This window comes from Myodes glareolus, chromosome 3 (assembly GCF_982192425.1).
Source record: "Myodes glareolus chromosome 3, mMyoGla1.1, whole genome shotgun sequence".
NCBI lineage: Eukaryota > Metazoa > Chordata > Mammalia > Rodentia > Cricetidae > Myodes > Myodes glareolus.
In genome coordinates this window covers 84,631,935-84,646,748 of record NC_142028.1, presented here as the reverse complement: position 1 = coordinate 84,646,748, position 14,814 = coordinate 84,631,935, and the positions used below count along the sequence as shown (strand labels likewise).

Genomic DNA, 14,814 nt, shown 5'->3' with positions numbered 1-14,814 from the left:
TGTGCCGCCACACCCCGCCTGTCCCACCACTTACTACCCTCTCCCAGCCAGAATGGCCTTTGCTTTGCCTACCCAAGCTCCTCTTTCTTCCTCTTCCAGTTTTTATTTTGTTTTCGAGACAGTCTTGCTAAGTAGCTCTGGCTGGCTTGGTACTCTGGCCTCAAACTCATGGCGATCCCTCTGCCTCGGGCTCCTGAATGCTGGGATTACAAGCAGAGCCACCATACTCAGCTCTGAAGTGCTCTTCAATAAGAAACTACACTTGTTTTAGTGTATCCGTTTATTATCACCTTTTAAAGAGCAAGTACGCTTTCCATAACTACCCAAGCAGGCTTGTAGAGACATATTTCATTGAAAATCTTCACGTGTGCATCTTTTCCTACCGCAGTAAGTCACTGCAAGAGAAATTTCATTATGCATTTTCTGCAGAGCCTGTATTCAAATAAACCCCGAGGTGCGGGGAAGCTTCAGGCCAGCTCCTCATTAGAAGCCTCAGCATGGGGGCTCAGGAGCCCATCCCCTAAGGTCTTCCAGGGAGAGCTGAAAGGCTCAGATAAGTGCGTGCTGGCAAGCGGGGCTGGTCTCAGGCTCCAGTGGGCTCACCCCTGGGGTTGAGCAAAGAGAAGAGACAGGGGAGTTCTGAGAGGCATCGGAGCTGTCTAAACTCAGGGGGATGGAACTGAGGGAGCAGCAGCGGTAATTGAGTTTCAGTTACCTGCAGGGTGGCGAAATAAAGTGGTAACTTCATCTGCCTGACATGGGGGAGTTTAGAGGTGTCCTTGGCAAGCTCACAGTGAAACCTGTCACCCTTCCATTGTGTTGGGTGATGGCAACTGGATGGCTGCTTCCTAGTGACAGCCGTGTGCATCCAGTCAGGCAGGCCGGCGAAAGGCAGCTAATGAAGCCGCTCCCACAGGCCCGTCTCCCAGGGCTCCCCACATTCTGTCTGAAGGAATGGCACCATGGGAATATCCGGCACAGCCGACACCCGCATCACCCAAACTCAAAGAGTCTTTGAGTGGCGGAGCGAGGCCCAGCGCTGGGCCCGTCGTCGGGTCACTTTTTGTGGGTCTGTACAAACGTGCCGACCGGCAGCACCCCGCTCTTCACCTGCTCCCGGATCTCAGCTCGGTGCTTTAATGTGAAGACCAGAGCTCGCACCGTCCTCCGGTACGGCCCGTTAATGAGCCGGGAGCAGAGATGAAACGTTTCCCGCTCAATATTTTCAACCAGTAGGTGATCCATCTGAAAAACAGCAAAATTATCAAATTAGGGCCTTGCGTTGCATAAGGATTAGAAGCAAGAGAGGCTGGCCGCGCTCTGTTCAGGGGCCTCCATTAATCAACTGAAATTCAAGGACATCTACTTCCTGTCACAAGAGAAACAGGAAGAGCAAATTAATTCCACCCTGGCAATTAAGGAACAAGGCCATGTGCTTTGTGACAGGGACCTCATTCACAACCCCTGCCGGGTGGTAATATTTGCCATTATAACAGGAAACCGGTCTGAACTAAGCAACCGGCACCAGGCCCTGTGCTTTACCAACCAGGAAGCCGGGTCCAAGGATAATAAATCAGAGAAACGGTGCACACTTCCTTATTTCAAAAATGCCTTCTGCCTTTGTATGACAGTCTAGAAACGCTGGTCTGGACGCTGAGATGCATACAATGTAGTTTATAAGTCACAGTCACATTTAATATTCATAACTGACGATCACATTTTATATCTAAGGAGGAGCTTCCGAGGTAAAGGGGTCAAGGTCTGACAAATGAAGGGGCAGGGCTGGACTCAGACCTGATCCCAGAGTTCCTGAGCCTTCCCTTCAGGTCAGAGATACTCTCAGGCGGCTGAGTCTGAAAGCCGGACAGTGATCTGCCTCAGGCCCAGGCCAGCCTGAGGTCCCATAGTCAAAGCAGGACGGGACCTATGTTCTGTGTGGATCCAGGACAGGCTGGGTGACTGTTTTTCCCTAGGAATTGTACTGTGCTGGCTGGTTTATGTGAACTTGACACAAGCTAGTCACCTGAGAAGAGGGAACCTCTACTGAGAAAAATGTCTCCATAAAATCAGGTTGCAGGCAGACCTGTAGGGCGTTTGCTTTCTTGCTTTCTTTCCTTTTTTTTCTTTTCTTTTCTAAAACAGGGTTTCTCTGTGAAGCCCTAGGTGGCCTCAAACTTAGAAATCCACCTACTTCTGCCTCTTGAGTGCTGGGATTAAAGGTGTGTGCACCTGGCTGCAGGGCATTTTCTCATTTTGTGATTAATATGGGAGAGCCCAGTCCACTATGGGTGGTGCCATCCTGGGCTGGTGGTCCTGGGTTCTATAAGCAGGCAGGCTGAGTAAGCATGAAGAGCAAGCCAGGAAGCAGCCTCTCTCTATAGTCTGCACCAGCTCCTGCCTCCAGGTTCCTGCCCTGCTTGAGTCCCTGCCTTGGCTTCCCCTGGTGGACTGGGATTCAGGATACGTAAGACAAATAAACCCTTCCCTCCCCGAGTTGCTTTTGGTCACAGTGTTTCCTCACAGTAACAGTACCCTGACTAAGACACACCACTATGCTGGTATGTCAAGCTTAAGCACCCCCAAACCCAGCCCCCACCCCAGAGAGAAAACCTTAGTACAAAGGACTGAGAGTTCTTCAGGTTACAACAATGTCCTCAGTGTCCCTTGATTACTGTCATAATATATTACAGTTCCCTTAGTAATAAGTTCTTCAAAATAGGAATACTATTTATTTATTTATTTATTTAATTTATCTAGGGTTTGTGTGTGTGTGCATGTGTGTGTGTGTGTGTGTGTGTGTGTGTGTGAGAGAGAGAAACTGAACTTGGGACCTTGCACTTATGCCCCAGCACCAAGCAACGGTCACTACCTAGAACACGTTTCTATTTCTCACTTCTCTGTTCAGTCCTTCGCAGGCACTCGGTGTGGGCCGCTGCGCCTGGATTGGCTAGGGTTTCTATCAGGCACTCGGTGTGGGCCACTGCGCCTGGATTGGCTAGGGTTTCTATCAGGCACTCGGTGTGGGCCACTGCGCCTGGATTGGCTAGGGTTTCTATCAGGCACTCGGTGTGGGCCACTGCGCCTGGATTGGCTAGGGTTTCTATCAGGCACTCGGTGTGGGCCACTGCGCCTGGATTGGCTAGGGTTTCTATCAGGCACTTGGTGTGGGCCACTGCGCCTGAATTGGCTAGTATTTCCACTGCTGTAATAAACACCATGACCAAAGCAACTGGAGGGGAGGAAAGGGTTTTTTGGGTTACACTTCCACATCATTGTTGATCATGGAAGGAGTCAGGGACCTGGTGGGGGAAGCTGATGCAGAGACCGTGGAGGAGTGTCGTTTACTGGCCTGTTCAACTTTCTTTTATTACCCAGGATCACAAGCCCAGGGCCGACACCACCTATGGCGGACTGGACTCTCCCATATCAATCACTAATTAAGAAAATGTCCTACATGCTTGTTCATAGGCCGATCCGTTGGGAACATTTTAGCCAGCAAAGGTAGGTACCGTACTATGCAAAACCCAAAGATCAAGCAGGGAACAGGGTTCAGGTCTCTAACCTCAGCACTCAGGAGGTAGAGGCAGAAAGGCAGTACTTCAAGGAGGTGGGGCTGGGAAGACTGCAAGTCTGAATTCAGCTCAGGTAGCACGGAACCTACCTGTCTAAACCCAAAATCAACCAACCAATAAAAACAAAAATAAACAAGGCCAGGCATGGTGGTATACACCTTTGGTCCCAGTACTTGGGAGGCAGAAGCAGGTAGATCTCTGTGAGTTTGAGGCTAATCTGGTCTACATAACAAATTCTCAACTAGCCAGGTTCACATAGAAGCATCCTGTCTCAAAAATAAAATACAGATAAGAATAAATAAATAAATGAAAGCACACTATGGGGCCGGAAAGATAGCTCAACAGCTAAGAACACCTGCTGCTCTTGCAGAGCACCTGGGTTTGGTTCCCAACACCCACATGGTACCCGTGACCTCGGTTCCAGGGAATCCAATGCCCTCTTCTAGTCACAGTAGGTACCTAAATGCACATGGCACACATGGGTGCACTCAGGCACACACATATACACACAAACAAATAGATCTTTAAAAAAGAAAGAAAAAGCATACCGAAAATGTAAAAGGGGTCCCCTGATGTTTAATAGAATGGCCAACATAGGAGAGGCATGCAGGCCCAAACCGAAGAAAATGAAAACAGAAACTTCCTTAAGGACCCTGAGAAGGAGCAGGATAGGCAGACAGAGGAGGAGGAGGAGCTGAGAGCAGGCACCTGTGCGGGCTTGCCTACAGACGCTCAGGAAACTGTCACTGGCTTCGCGCCTCCTGGGCCAGGCTGGAGTGTGCGCACTGTGTGCCCAGTTCTTTGGAAGCCAACTTCCTCAGGGCTTCCTGGGAAGCACCAAACGTGTCCTGAGGAAGCCCTGGGTCCGAACCACTTAACCAGGCTGTAACGGCAGCCCCTTCCTGGCCCTGCCAGAGAGGTTCTTATCCTGGGTGAGGTAGGTTACTCACCAAATGCTTTGATTTATTTAGCCTAATGTGCAAAGAGTCTTTTTTTTTTCCTTATAAAGGAGGGGTTATCAAAGGAAGAGGGTTTCTCTGTGTTTATTAAGCAAGTCATAGCCATTCCATGGGAATGAAGTTAGAAACACTAGGAAAAATCCTACAAGAACCTTGACATTCACGTAGCTGGATACTCACAATACACACCATTCAGCAGTCACTAATTAGGCCTGACTCTGCCCCTCTGGAAATTCACAGCCTAGAAAGAGATGGCTTGTTGGTGGTGGTGCACACCTTTAACCCCAGCACTTGGGAGGCAGAGGCAGGCGGATCCCCGAGTTCGAGGCTAGCCTGGCCTACAGAGTGAGTTCTAGGACAGCCAGGGATACACAGAGAAACCTTGTCTCAAAACACCAGAGAGAGAGAGAGAGAGAGAGGGAGAGAGAGAGAGAGAGAGAGAGAGAGAGAGAGAACAAGAGAGCGAGCGAGAGCAAGCATATAATACATGGGGCAATAACAGCCAGGCACGGTGGTCTATACCCTAACATTTAGGAGGCTGAGGCAGGAGGAGCTCAAGTTCAAGTCTAGCCTGAGCTTCACGGAAAGTTCATGTCAAAATACAAGCATACAACCAAACAAATCCCAGACAAGGGGCAACATGACTGGTGCTCTGCCAGGGGTGTGATGGAAGGCAGGGAGCAGCTTGTAGTTCTCATGCCTCTTGCTGAAGTCAGGCTAGTCAGGGTAAAGAAATAAAGAAAAACATCCCTGCCGTCTGTAAAGCGCATCACACTGCCCTGTGCGGTGTCACTGCACGAAATGAAGGGTGCTCGTGACTGACCCAGACCCGCTCGACGCCAACCCCAGGCCGGTGGGTCCTAACTTGGGGCCTTAGGTGAAAGATGGGTGCTCCTAGGCGAATGATCCAGAGTCTCTAGACTCTGAGAAAAAAGAGATTTTGTTGTGAGGTGCATATGTTGAATGGAACAGGAAGGAGAGCCCCCCTAAAGTGAGACAGTCACTGTGTGTAGTCACTAGCTTTTGTCTTTGTCTCGTTCACAGTCTCTGTGCGAGCTGGGTTTTTGTCAACTTGACACAGGCTAGAGTCCAGGAGGAGGGAACCTCAGCTGAGAGACCATCTTCATCAAACTGGCCTATAGGCAGGCCGGGGGGAGCATCTTCTTGATTAATGAGTGATGTGGGAGGGCCGGGCCCCATCCTGCTGTGGGTGGTGCCACTCTTGGGCAGGCAGTCCTGGGTTGTTTAAGAAAGCAGGCAGAGCAAGCCAATAAGCAGGGTTCCTCCTAGGTCTCTGCTTCCGTTCCTGCCTCCGGATTCCTGCCCTACTTCCCTTGGGACTGCGCGTGGAATGTGTAAGTCAAATAAACCCTTTCCTTGGCAAGCAGCTTTTCACCACGGTGTTTATCACAGCAACGGAGGGCCAACTAAGAGTCTCTTTCCTGGAGATTCTGTCCCTCCCTGCAGCATGACCAGTACCAACTCTCACTGCTCGGTTCTCTTTCAACTCTACACGTCTCTCTCCAAGCACAACTTGTGCTTCTTTGAACAACCTAATCACAGTCTGGGAAGCAGAAGGCACTTAGCACAGATAACCAAGGGGTGATACGGTCAGGGGTGGTGCTCACCCCCATAACCACCCCTTCTGTTTAACACCTGTGCTGTCTTCTTGGTATTCCTAAGCGCCTATTTCTCAGGGATAGAGACTGATCTGCTGCCCCTATTTGTGACCATGGGTGGAGTGTGTATCATTCAATTATTCAACATCTAGAGTTGTTCAGTTCTGGGTGAACCGACTGTAGCTGGGGTAAGATATAAAACAGCCAAGCAGTGCTCTCAGAGGAATGGGCTTGGTCAGAAAAGGCACCATAATCAGGTGCCGTGTCTGTAAACTCTTTAATTTAGTCTTGTTCCTGAGTTCACCCTCAGTGCAAAGCCTCCACACGTACTGTAACTGTGTGTCTGTTTTCCCCAGCAGACTGTGAGTACCTCTAGGGCTGACCTCATACAAGGATTACTTTCCCAATTTTCTGTGCGCAGCTCAGATGTAGGCCCGCAGTAAGTGCTCAACAAATACCTGCTGAGCGGCTCCTTTCTCCCCACACATAGCACCCTCCTCTCCTGCTCTTTCAATAGGATCATTCCCATAGCAGTCAAAATGTGAATGAGAGTTCCGTGGCTTTTTGTTTTGTTTGTTTGGTTGGTTTTTTGAGACAGGGTTTCTCTGTGCAACAGGTGTAACAGCCCTGGCTGTCCTGGAACTCACGCTGTAGAGCAGGCTGGCCTCGAACTCACAGAGATCCGCCTGCCTCTGCTTCCCAAGTGCTGGGACTAAAGGCGTGCGCCACCACTGCCCAGCTTAGAGCTCCACTTTGTGTTTTCTAGTTCATAAAATTGTACCTCGCTTAAGCAGTGCTCCTGCCATTTCTACCATGAGACCTCGAATTCCCCGGTCATACTGTTGTGTGTGTGTGCAACTGTTCCCAAGGATCACGATCGCTGTCTGCCTTAGAGTTCTGTTAGTCAGTCACATGCACTCTGCTGGTGGGGGGGGGTGAGCTTTTTAGGTCAGGGAGGCAGTTCTTTGTGTTCTCCCTGGCACCTAGCAGATCCTATATTTGCTGAACTGAATATTCACTGGAGAAAAACCATGCGAGGGTTTTCCATAATACAAATGGATTTGTACGCAATTCCCCACACTTCTTTTTGACCATTGGATATGTGTGAGGGAGAGCTGGTCAAAGTCAGGGGTATAGTCTGAATCCATTAAACAAAGAAGAAGAAAAAAACGCCAAAACCCTAACGGTCCCGTGTGAGAACATACCCCTGAGCCGGACCTCATTAGCAACGTCTGACAACCAACTGGGCCACCAGCCAGTGTCCCAACTCTTAATGATACGGGCTTACTTTAGAATCAGGTTCATTTTTTTTAATGACATAATAGGGAAATGATCACAGGCCGTGAGGTAGGAAGGAGAGGTGGATAATGAGGAAGGGGAAGGGAGAGAGTGACACTATGGGGGATGCTCACGAGGGAAGATCTAAGGGACAGAAGAACAAAGACCTGGAAGGGAGAAAGGGAAGGGAATGGGGCCTGGGCTTCGACAGCAGTCATTTGATTCATCTGCTCCATTATTCCAGGAACAAGGAAGCAATCCATGAACATGGAAAGCAAACTCTGCAGCGTGATAAAGAGTGACCCTTTAGTGGCGTGCATCCGTCACACATGACTTTACTGTGAAAGCATGCACTGAGACAGAAATACGGGAGAGCTGGAATTTGCAAAAGCACATGCTAGGATAAATGGAAAAAGTTTCAGTCTTCAGGCCGGGAACTTAGGTTTACTACTGCGTGACAAAGCACACTGATGGAGTCCTGATGTCAGATGCGGATGCAACCAACACTAGTTACTTTCAAAGATTAGGATTAGGTGGGCCATGGATTTACCGCAATAAAGAAATGACAGGCGTAAGGGTTTGCCTATGTAATTATGTAAAAGGATTTGTATCAATTTACAGAAATGCCATCAAAGGCTGTTCACGCAAAGCAGACAGGGTGTTTATCTTTCTTTTTGGTGCAAAGAAGACAGTAAGATACATATTTTAAATTTTTAAAATTTACTCTTTGGGAACAAAACCATTCAGCTATATTGAATCTGATATTTTTTTCCAATTACGTTGGAAAGCACTAACGAATGTATCACTTTTTAAAACTTCGCTTTGTAACACTTGAGTGCTTACCACTTGATGTGCCATTTAAAGGATAATTAATGGATAAACTAAAAGGATAATTATTATGGAGTTTAATATAGCAGGCAAACTGCTCATTAATCCTTACAAGCATGGCTTCGTTATTATCATTTACTTAAAAAGATACCACAGGGAACTGGTATTTACCACCACATTAACTACGTATTACAGACCACACTGTACGTTTCAGCACTAATCCTGGTTTATTTCAAAAATAAGCTTTATTTAAAATAGCAAATCTGTTGGCTAATCGATACTCGGGAAAATTACTCACAACTTTCACACGTGTTCTCTTCATTATTCATACAGAAGCTTCCTTTAGGAAGAGCTAAGGTATCTTACAGCAGAGTGAGTCCGCACTACCAGACAGACATGAAAAATAAAGATGGATAGAATGGGACAGACAAGATGACACTAATTGAGATTGAGCAAGGTTCAAGAGACAACACAAATGTAAATAATTATGTCAATTTTCTGGGGTGTTATTTAAATAATCAATAAAAATATCTTATGGGACATCTGGAAAATAATTTGCCCTTAATAAATTCTGGATAACCACAGCTTGTCTGACATTTTCTGGAAACTATGGTAATGCACCATAAAAGGAAATGCGCCAGAACGCTAACGATATTGAGTCAGGTGACATGTTCAATGGTGACTTTTTTCTTCTATACCTTTTTCATTTACATCTTAAAAAAATCCAAGCCTTGCTGGGTGGTGGTGCACACCTTTAATCCCAGTACTTGGGAGACAGAGGCAGGTGGATCTCTGTGAGTTAGAGTCCAGCCTGGTCTACAGATTGATTTTTTAGGACAGCCAGGACTATTACACAGAGAAACCCCATCTCCAAAAACCAAACAATAACAACAAAACCAAGCCTTTTATCTTTTAAAGGTGTAAATAACACAGCGTAAGTCCATTTATGCTCTTTCATGGCTAAAAAATTAAGACAGAAAAGAAATGCCATACAGGTCTAGCACTTAAGTCTGACTTCTCAATTCCTTCCTTTAATGGTTTCTTGCTGTCATTTGCCTGCATGGAGGGGATGTTCATGATGTATGGATACACATGGCAAGGCATGTATGATGCGGTCAGGGGACAGATTTATGGAGTCAATTCTCTCCTTCCATATTTCAAGGATCCAGTTCTTGGTGTCAGGCTGTGTCATCAGCGCCTTCACCCAAGGAACCGTCTTGTCAGCACCAAACTCCTACGTTTGTTACTTTAATCTTTAAGGATATTTCAAATTACAATAGGAAAAGTATGGATGCTATATATCTGGGTTGTTTTTTTTAAAAAAAAAATAACATTAGGTTATTTTTTTATTTTTTCAAGACAGAGTCTCTCTATGTAGCCTAGGTTGACCTTAAATCTACACATCTGCCTGCTTCTACCTCTCCAGTGCTGGGCTTAAAATCATGCTAGCTTTTTGTTTGTTTGTTTGAGACAGGGTTTCTCTGTTTAGCCTTGGCTGTCTTAGAACCCCCTCTGTAGACATACTGGCCTTGAACTCACTGAGATCCGCCTGCTTCTGCCTCCCAAGTGCTGGGATTAAAGGTGCGTGCCACCTTTATCCTCTGTGTGTTTCTTTGGGACTGAACGGTTGCAGGACTGGGCGGGACAAAAACCTCTGTCAACATATTAAGGTTTCCCCAAATGCTCACAAATCCAGAATCCTTGAAGCATAAGCTATCAGTTTAATTTAATTTATTTAATATCTAAAAATTTTTATGTATGTGTATGTATCTGCATGTATGTATGTGCCTTGCATTATAGTACCTAAAAAGTCAGAAGTGGGAGTCAGATTCCCTGGAGCTATAATTACACAGGTGGTTGTGAGCCACCCAATGGGATGCTAGGAACCAAACTTGAGTCTTCTGTAAGAGCATCAAGTGGTCCTCTTAGCTGCTGACCATCCCCAACTCCAAGAATAACTGCAAAATAGGTCTGCACAAAGATGGGGAGAGCTCATTGTGGGAATACAGGCTCCTTTAGTTAGGAAACCCCATAATCACACTTAAAACCTTACCTCCAATTTCAGATTCCCTAGAGTTGCATTTACCGGTGACAGTAGGCTGCCTTGCATGGGTGCTGGGACCAGAACTCTGTAGCTCTGATGGAGTAGCAAATGCTCTTACTGCCCAGTCATCTCTTCAGATCTCTCTGTTTATTCTAAGAATTCTATAGTTTGACTCTTAAAATCAAGTGCTTGGTCAATCTCAATTTGCCGTTTGTATGCACTGTGAATAAGGGTTCAATTTCATCATTTTGTAAGAGTATATCCAGTAGTACTGGTACCTGGTTGAAAATCAATTGATCCTAGATGTATGATTTTTTGTCTGGACTCTAAATTCTAAGTCATTAACCTCTATGTTTATCTTAATGCCAATTCTGCTTGACTACTGCAGAGGAAAATTTGAAATTTGGAAATATGAACCCTCTAACTTTACTTTTATATTTTACTACTAGTCTATTAAAATTTCACATTTAAAAAAAAACCCAAAAAACAAACAAACAAACAAAAAAAACGTTACCTCCAATTCCAAGGCGTTTGAGAGTAATTTCTGGGCATTTTTTCTAAATGACTCGGTTTTCGGATCACTTCGGACTTCAATAGACGGTCTATCCAAATGTTCTTCAAAGAAAGTTCTCCACTCTGTGTGGACTTCCTTGGCGAGACTCGCCACCTCTGGGTCTGAGTGCTTGCGCATCTTGTTGACAATGTGACCTAGAGCGAGAGAACCAGAAGAAGTACAGCTCTGTCTCTGGGAAGCACCGAGGGGCACCCACTCAAGGATACAAAGACCACTTCTGCGCAAGCATCTGTCCGTCCGCATGAAATGGACGGATGCGGGTGAAACGAGACAATCTCTGCGGGGAGCTGAACTGAACTGGCCAAGGCAGCAGGTCAGAACGAGAACGCCAAGGGTAGTAGAGCACACCTCTACAGTTCCAAAGTTATAATAAAAGAGAATGAATTAAGTGTTTATCTTTTTTGGAATCTTACTATATTTTAAGTAAAAAATTAGTTGAATTTATTAAAAGAATATTCTTGATTGGGTGTGGGTGTTGCACGCATGTGTGTGTAGGTGCTCAATTGTATGGGCATGCATGGAGGCTAGAAGCTGACAGCGGCTGGATGTCAGGGTGTCGTTCTCAACTGCTTCTCATCATCAATTTATTTACATTGTGTGTATGAGTGTTCTGCCTGGACGTGTGTATATGTGTACCATGTGTGTATCTGGTGCCAGTGAAGGTCAGGACGAGTCAGAGCCTTTGGAACTGGAGTTACAGATGGCTGCTAGCTGCCATGTGGGTACTGGGACCAAACGTGGTTTCCTGCAAGAGTAACAAGTGCTCTTAGCCGCCGAGTCAACTCTCCAGGCCCTCTCCATCTTCTTTTTTGAGACAGGCTCTGTTACTGACCCTCAAGCTGACTGCTTCCGCTAGACTTCCCAGGAGGCCTCGGTCTCTGCGGATCCTTCTGTCTCCGCCCTCCAGCTGCCACACCTGGGCTTTGTGGGCTCTAGGGACTCAAGCATAGGTCTTCAGACTTGCACAGCAAACCCTTGGCCCACAGACCATCTCCCCTGACCCTAAGAGAATGCTTTTTATTCAGCTAATATGAAAAGATTGACAGAAAACATTTTGTGGGCCCTGATAAGCGCTGCAGTGCAAAGACAACTACCAGTGGGTGAGCTCTGCAGGACAGCTAACGGGACTTTGTGAGGGTGCGGGATGAACTGCTATGGTCTGCGTCCCGACCCTTGGGTGAGCTCTGCAGGACAGCTAACGGGACTTTGTGAGGGTGCGGGATGAACTGCCATGGTCTGCATCCCGACCCTTGGGTGAGCTCTGCAGGACAGCTAACGGGACTTTGTGAGGGTGCGGGATGAACTGCCACGGTCTGCGTCCCGACCCTTGGGTGAGCTCTGCAGGACAGCTAATGGGACTTTGTGAGGGTGCGGGATGAACTGCTATGGTCTGCGTCCCGACCCTTGGGTGAGCTCTGCAGGACAGCTAACGGGACTTTGTGAGGGTGCGGGATGAACTGCTACGGTCTGCGTCCCGACCCTTGGGTGAGCTCTGCAGGACAGCTAACGGGACTTTGTGAGGGTGCAGGATGAACTGCCACGGTCTGCGTCCCGACCCTTGGGTGAGCTCTGCAGGACAGCTAACGGGACTTTGTGAGGGTGCGGGATGAACTGCTACGGTCTGCGTCCCGACCCTTGGGTGAGCTCTGCAGGACAGCTAACGGGACTTTGTGAGGGTGCGGGATGAACTGCTACGGTCTGCGTCCCGACCCTTGGGTGAGCTCTGCAGGACAGCTAACGGGACTTTGTGAGGGTGCGGGATGAACTGCTATGGTCTGCGTCCCGACCCTTGGGTGAGCTCTGCAGGACAGCTAACGGGACTTTGTGAGGGTGCGGGATGAACTGCCATGGTCTGCATCCTGACCCCTGTGAGTGAGGATATGAGACAAAGTACCTCATGGCTCTGCCTATGACTGTTTCTACACATCTCCCTCAAAGGAAAAGACGAACCACAATCCAACTGGCCATCCAAAGCTAACTCCTAGTCTCTAGACACCTGTGACATAAGGAATACGTTACAATAAGAAGCAAACACATTCAGAACATGGGATGTCCCTCAGGATAACAGATGGGTTTTTTCAAGCCAATGGCACTGTTTACAAAGGTTGGTTTCAGATTCTGAGTCCTGATTATCAACTGGATGTGTGACCTAAATCCTGGCCAGAAACGTAGAAAGGATATTGTGGAATAAACAAGAAATATGGATAAGCACTAAATATTAAATTATACTAGGGGTTATTGTTAATTTGGTTAAGCACGAAAACCATGTTTTGATGACGTACAAAGCTATCTAGAGGTTGCAGAGATGCTCACTAAGTACGGAGCCATGGTGTCTGCTGGGCTCAGGAGCCCTTCCTGCCATCCATCGCAGTAGCTGGAGAGGTTCTGTCTCCCTTAGTATTTCCTTTGTGAGACCAACACACCACCCACTAGGCCAAGTCTCTCTATTTCGTCTTTTTAAATTTTTGAAATTTATTTATTTATTATTTATTGTTTAGTGTATCTATTTAGTGTGTGTGTGTGTGTGTGTGTGTGTGTGTGTGCATTTGTGTGCCATGCTGCACATGTGGAGGTCAGAGGACAATCTATGGGAGTTGGTCTTCTCCTTCCACCATGTGGGTCCCTAGACCAAACTCAGATTGTCAGGCTTGGTGACAAGGACCTTTAATTGCTGAGTCATCGCTCTATCCTGTATTTTCTCTTTTAAATAACTTCCCCCAACACAAATTTGATTATTTCACTCTTCTACTTAAACCCTTAAATCCTACAGCCAAGCTCTTTCACATGGGTCCCTTCCCAACCTGCCACCTTCCCCTACTTCCTAGCTTCATTGCCAGCTGCTTCCGGTCATCCTACACCAGCTGGTTGTAGCTCCTAAAATGCTGGAATATTTTTTTCTTGTTTCTTTACATATATATCCCTATAAGCATTCTGTCCACCTGAAATACTCTCCTTGCTCTTCAGTTGGCTTAGCCCCCAGGAAGCCTTCCAGAGCTACTGCAGATTTGCTGGCACCCTGCCCTGCACCTGTGCTCACCACAAGGCTCCCTAGTGCACACTGTACCTATCTGCCAGTCACCTCTTGCTCACAAGGGAGCTTCTTGAGGTGTATATTCTTCTTTGGGTCTCCATCAGCAAGCACAGGCTGGCTGAGACCCACAGGCACAGCCGTATGTATTTGACTTAAGCACTTAACAGAACACATGAATGAAGGGGACTGTATCACATGAGGCAGTGGAAAGGGCCACACAGAAACACCAGCAGAGACACTGACTTGTAAACTGAGCGTGGCAGCACAAGCTTGTGATATTAACACTCAGGATCGGTGGCAGGACACTGAAGTTTAAGGTATCCTTGGTTACATCTCAGGTTTGAGACCAGCCTGTGCTATGGGAGACATTATCAACAACAACAACAACAAACAAATAAACACAAGCCCCCAAAACCCAAAAGAAAAGCCTATAGATTTAACAGGATCTCAATTAAAAAAATAAATCTCAGTAAGTATTTTTTTATTAGAACACAACCAACTATTTCTAGACTTAACTTTGCAACTATGCTGCACAAGAGTATAAAAGACTATTTTGGAGCAGAGGGGTTAACCTGCTACAGATAGCCTTCTGAGGTATCAGAACACATTATAAAGCAACATTACTTAACATTACACAGATCAGCTCTAAAATGAATGGATAAATTTATGAAATAAAAATAAGGCTCAGAAACACATATTTAAGAATCTAACATAAAGTTGGGTGCAGAGGCACATACATGCCTGTAGTACTAGCTACCCAGGAGGCTGAGGCAGGAGGATGGTCACTTAAGCCCCTGAGTTTAGGGTCAGCTTAGGTAACACAGTCAGATCCCATCTGAAAGAGAGAGAGGGAAGGATGGACTTAATATGTAGTAAAAGAGTTATCACTGAACAATGGGAAACAGATTT

At 46.7% G+C, this 14,814-nt stretch overlaps 1 protein-coding gene across 4 annotated transcripts in view; it reads right to left on the bottom strand.

Moving 5' to 3' along the window:
- Positions 1-262: 262 nt before the first annotated feature.
- Tceanc2 (transcription elongation factor A N-terminal and central domain containing 2) overlaps positions 263-14,814 on the bottom strand; it is a 40,999-nt gene continuing 26,447 nt past the window's right edge. For 3 of the 4 annotated variants that reach the window (XM_085686363.2, XM_048453273.3, XM_048453274.3), the window contains exons 4-5: positions 10,815-11,008; positions 263-1,245 (exon numbers count right to left, since the gene is read on the bottom strand). In XM_085686363.2, the coding sequence (XP_085542489.2) occupies positions 1,057-1,245; positions 10,815-11,008 (383 nt within the window). In that variant the 3' untranslated portion in view covers positions 263-1,056. The remainder of the gene's footprint in view (positions 1,246-10,814; positions 11,009-14,814) is intronic. The other variant, XM_048453275.3, reaches the window with a different exon arrangement.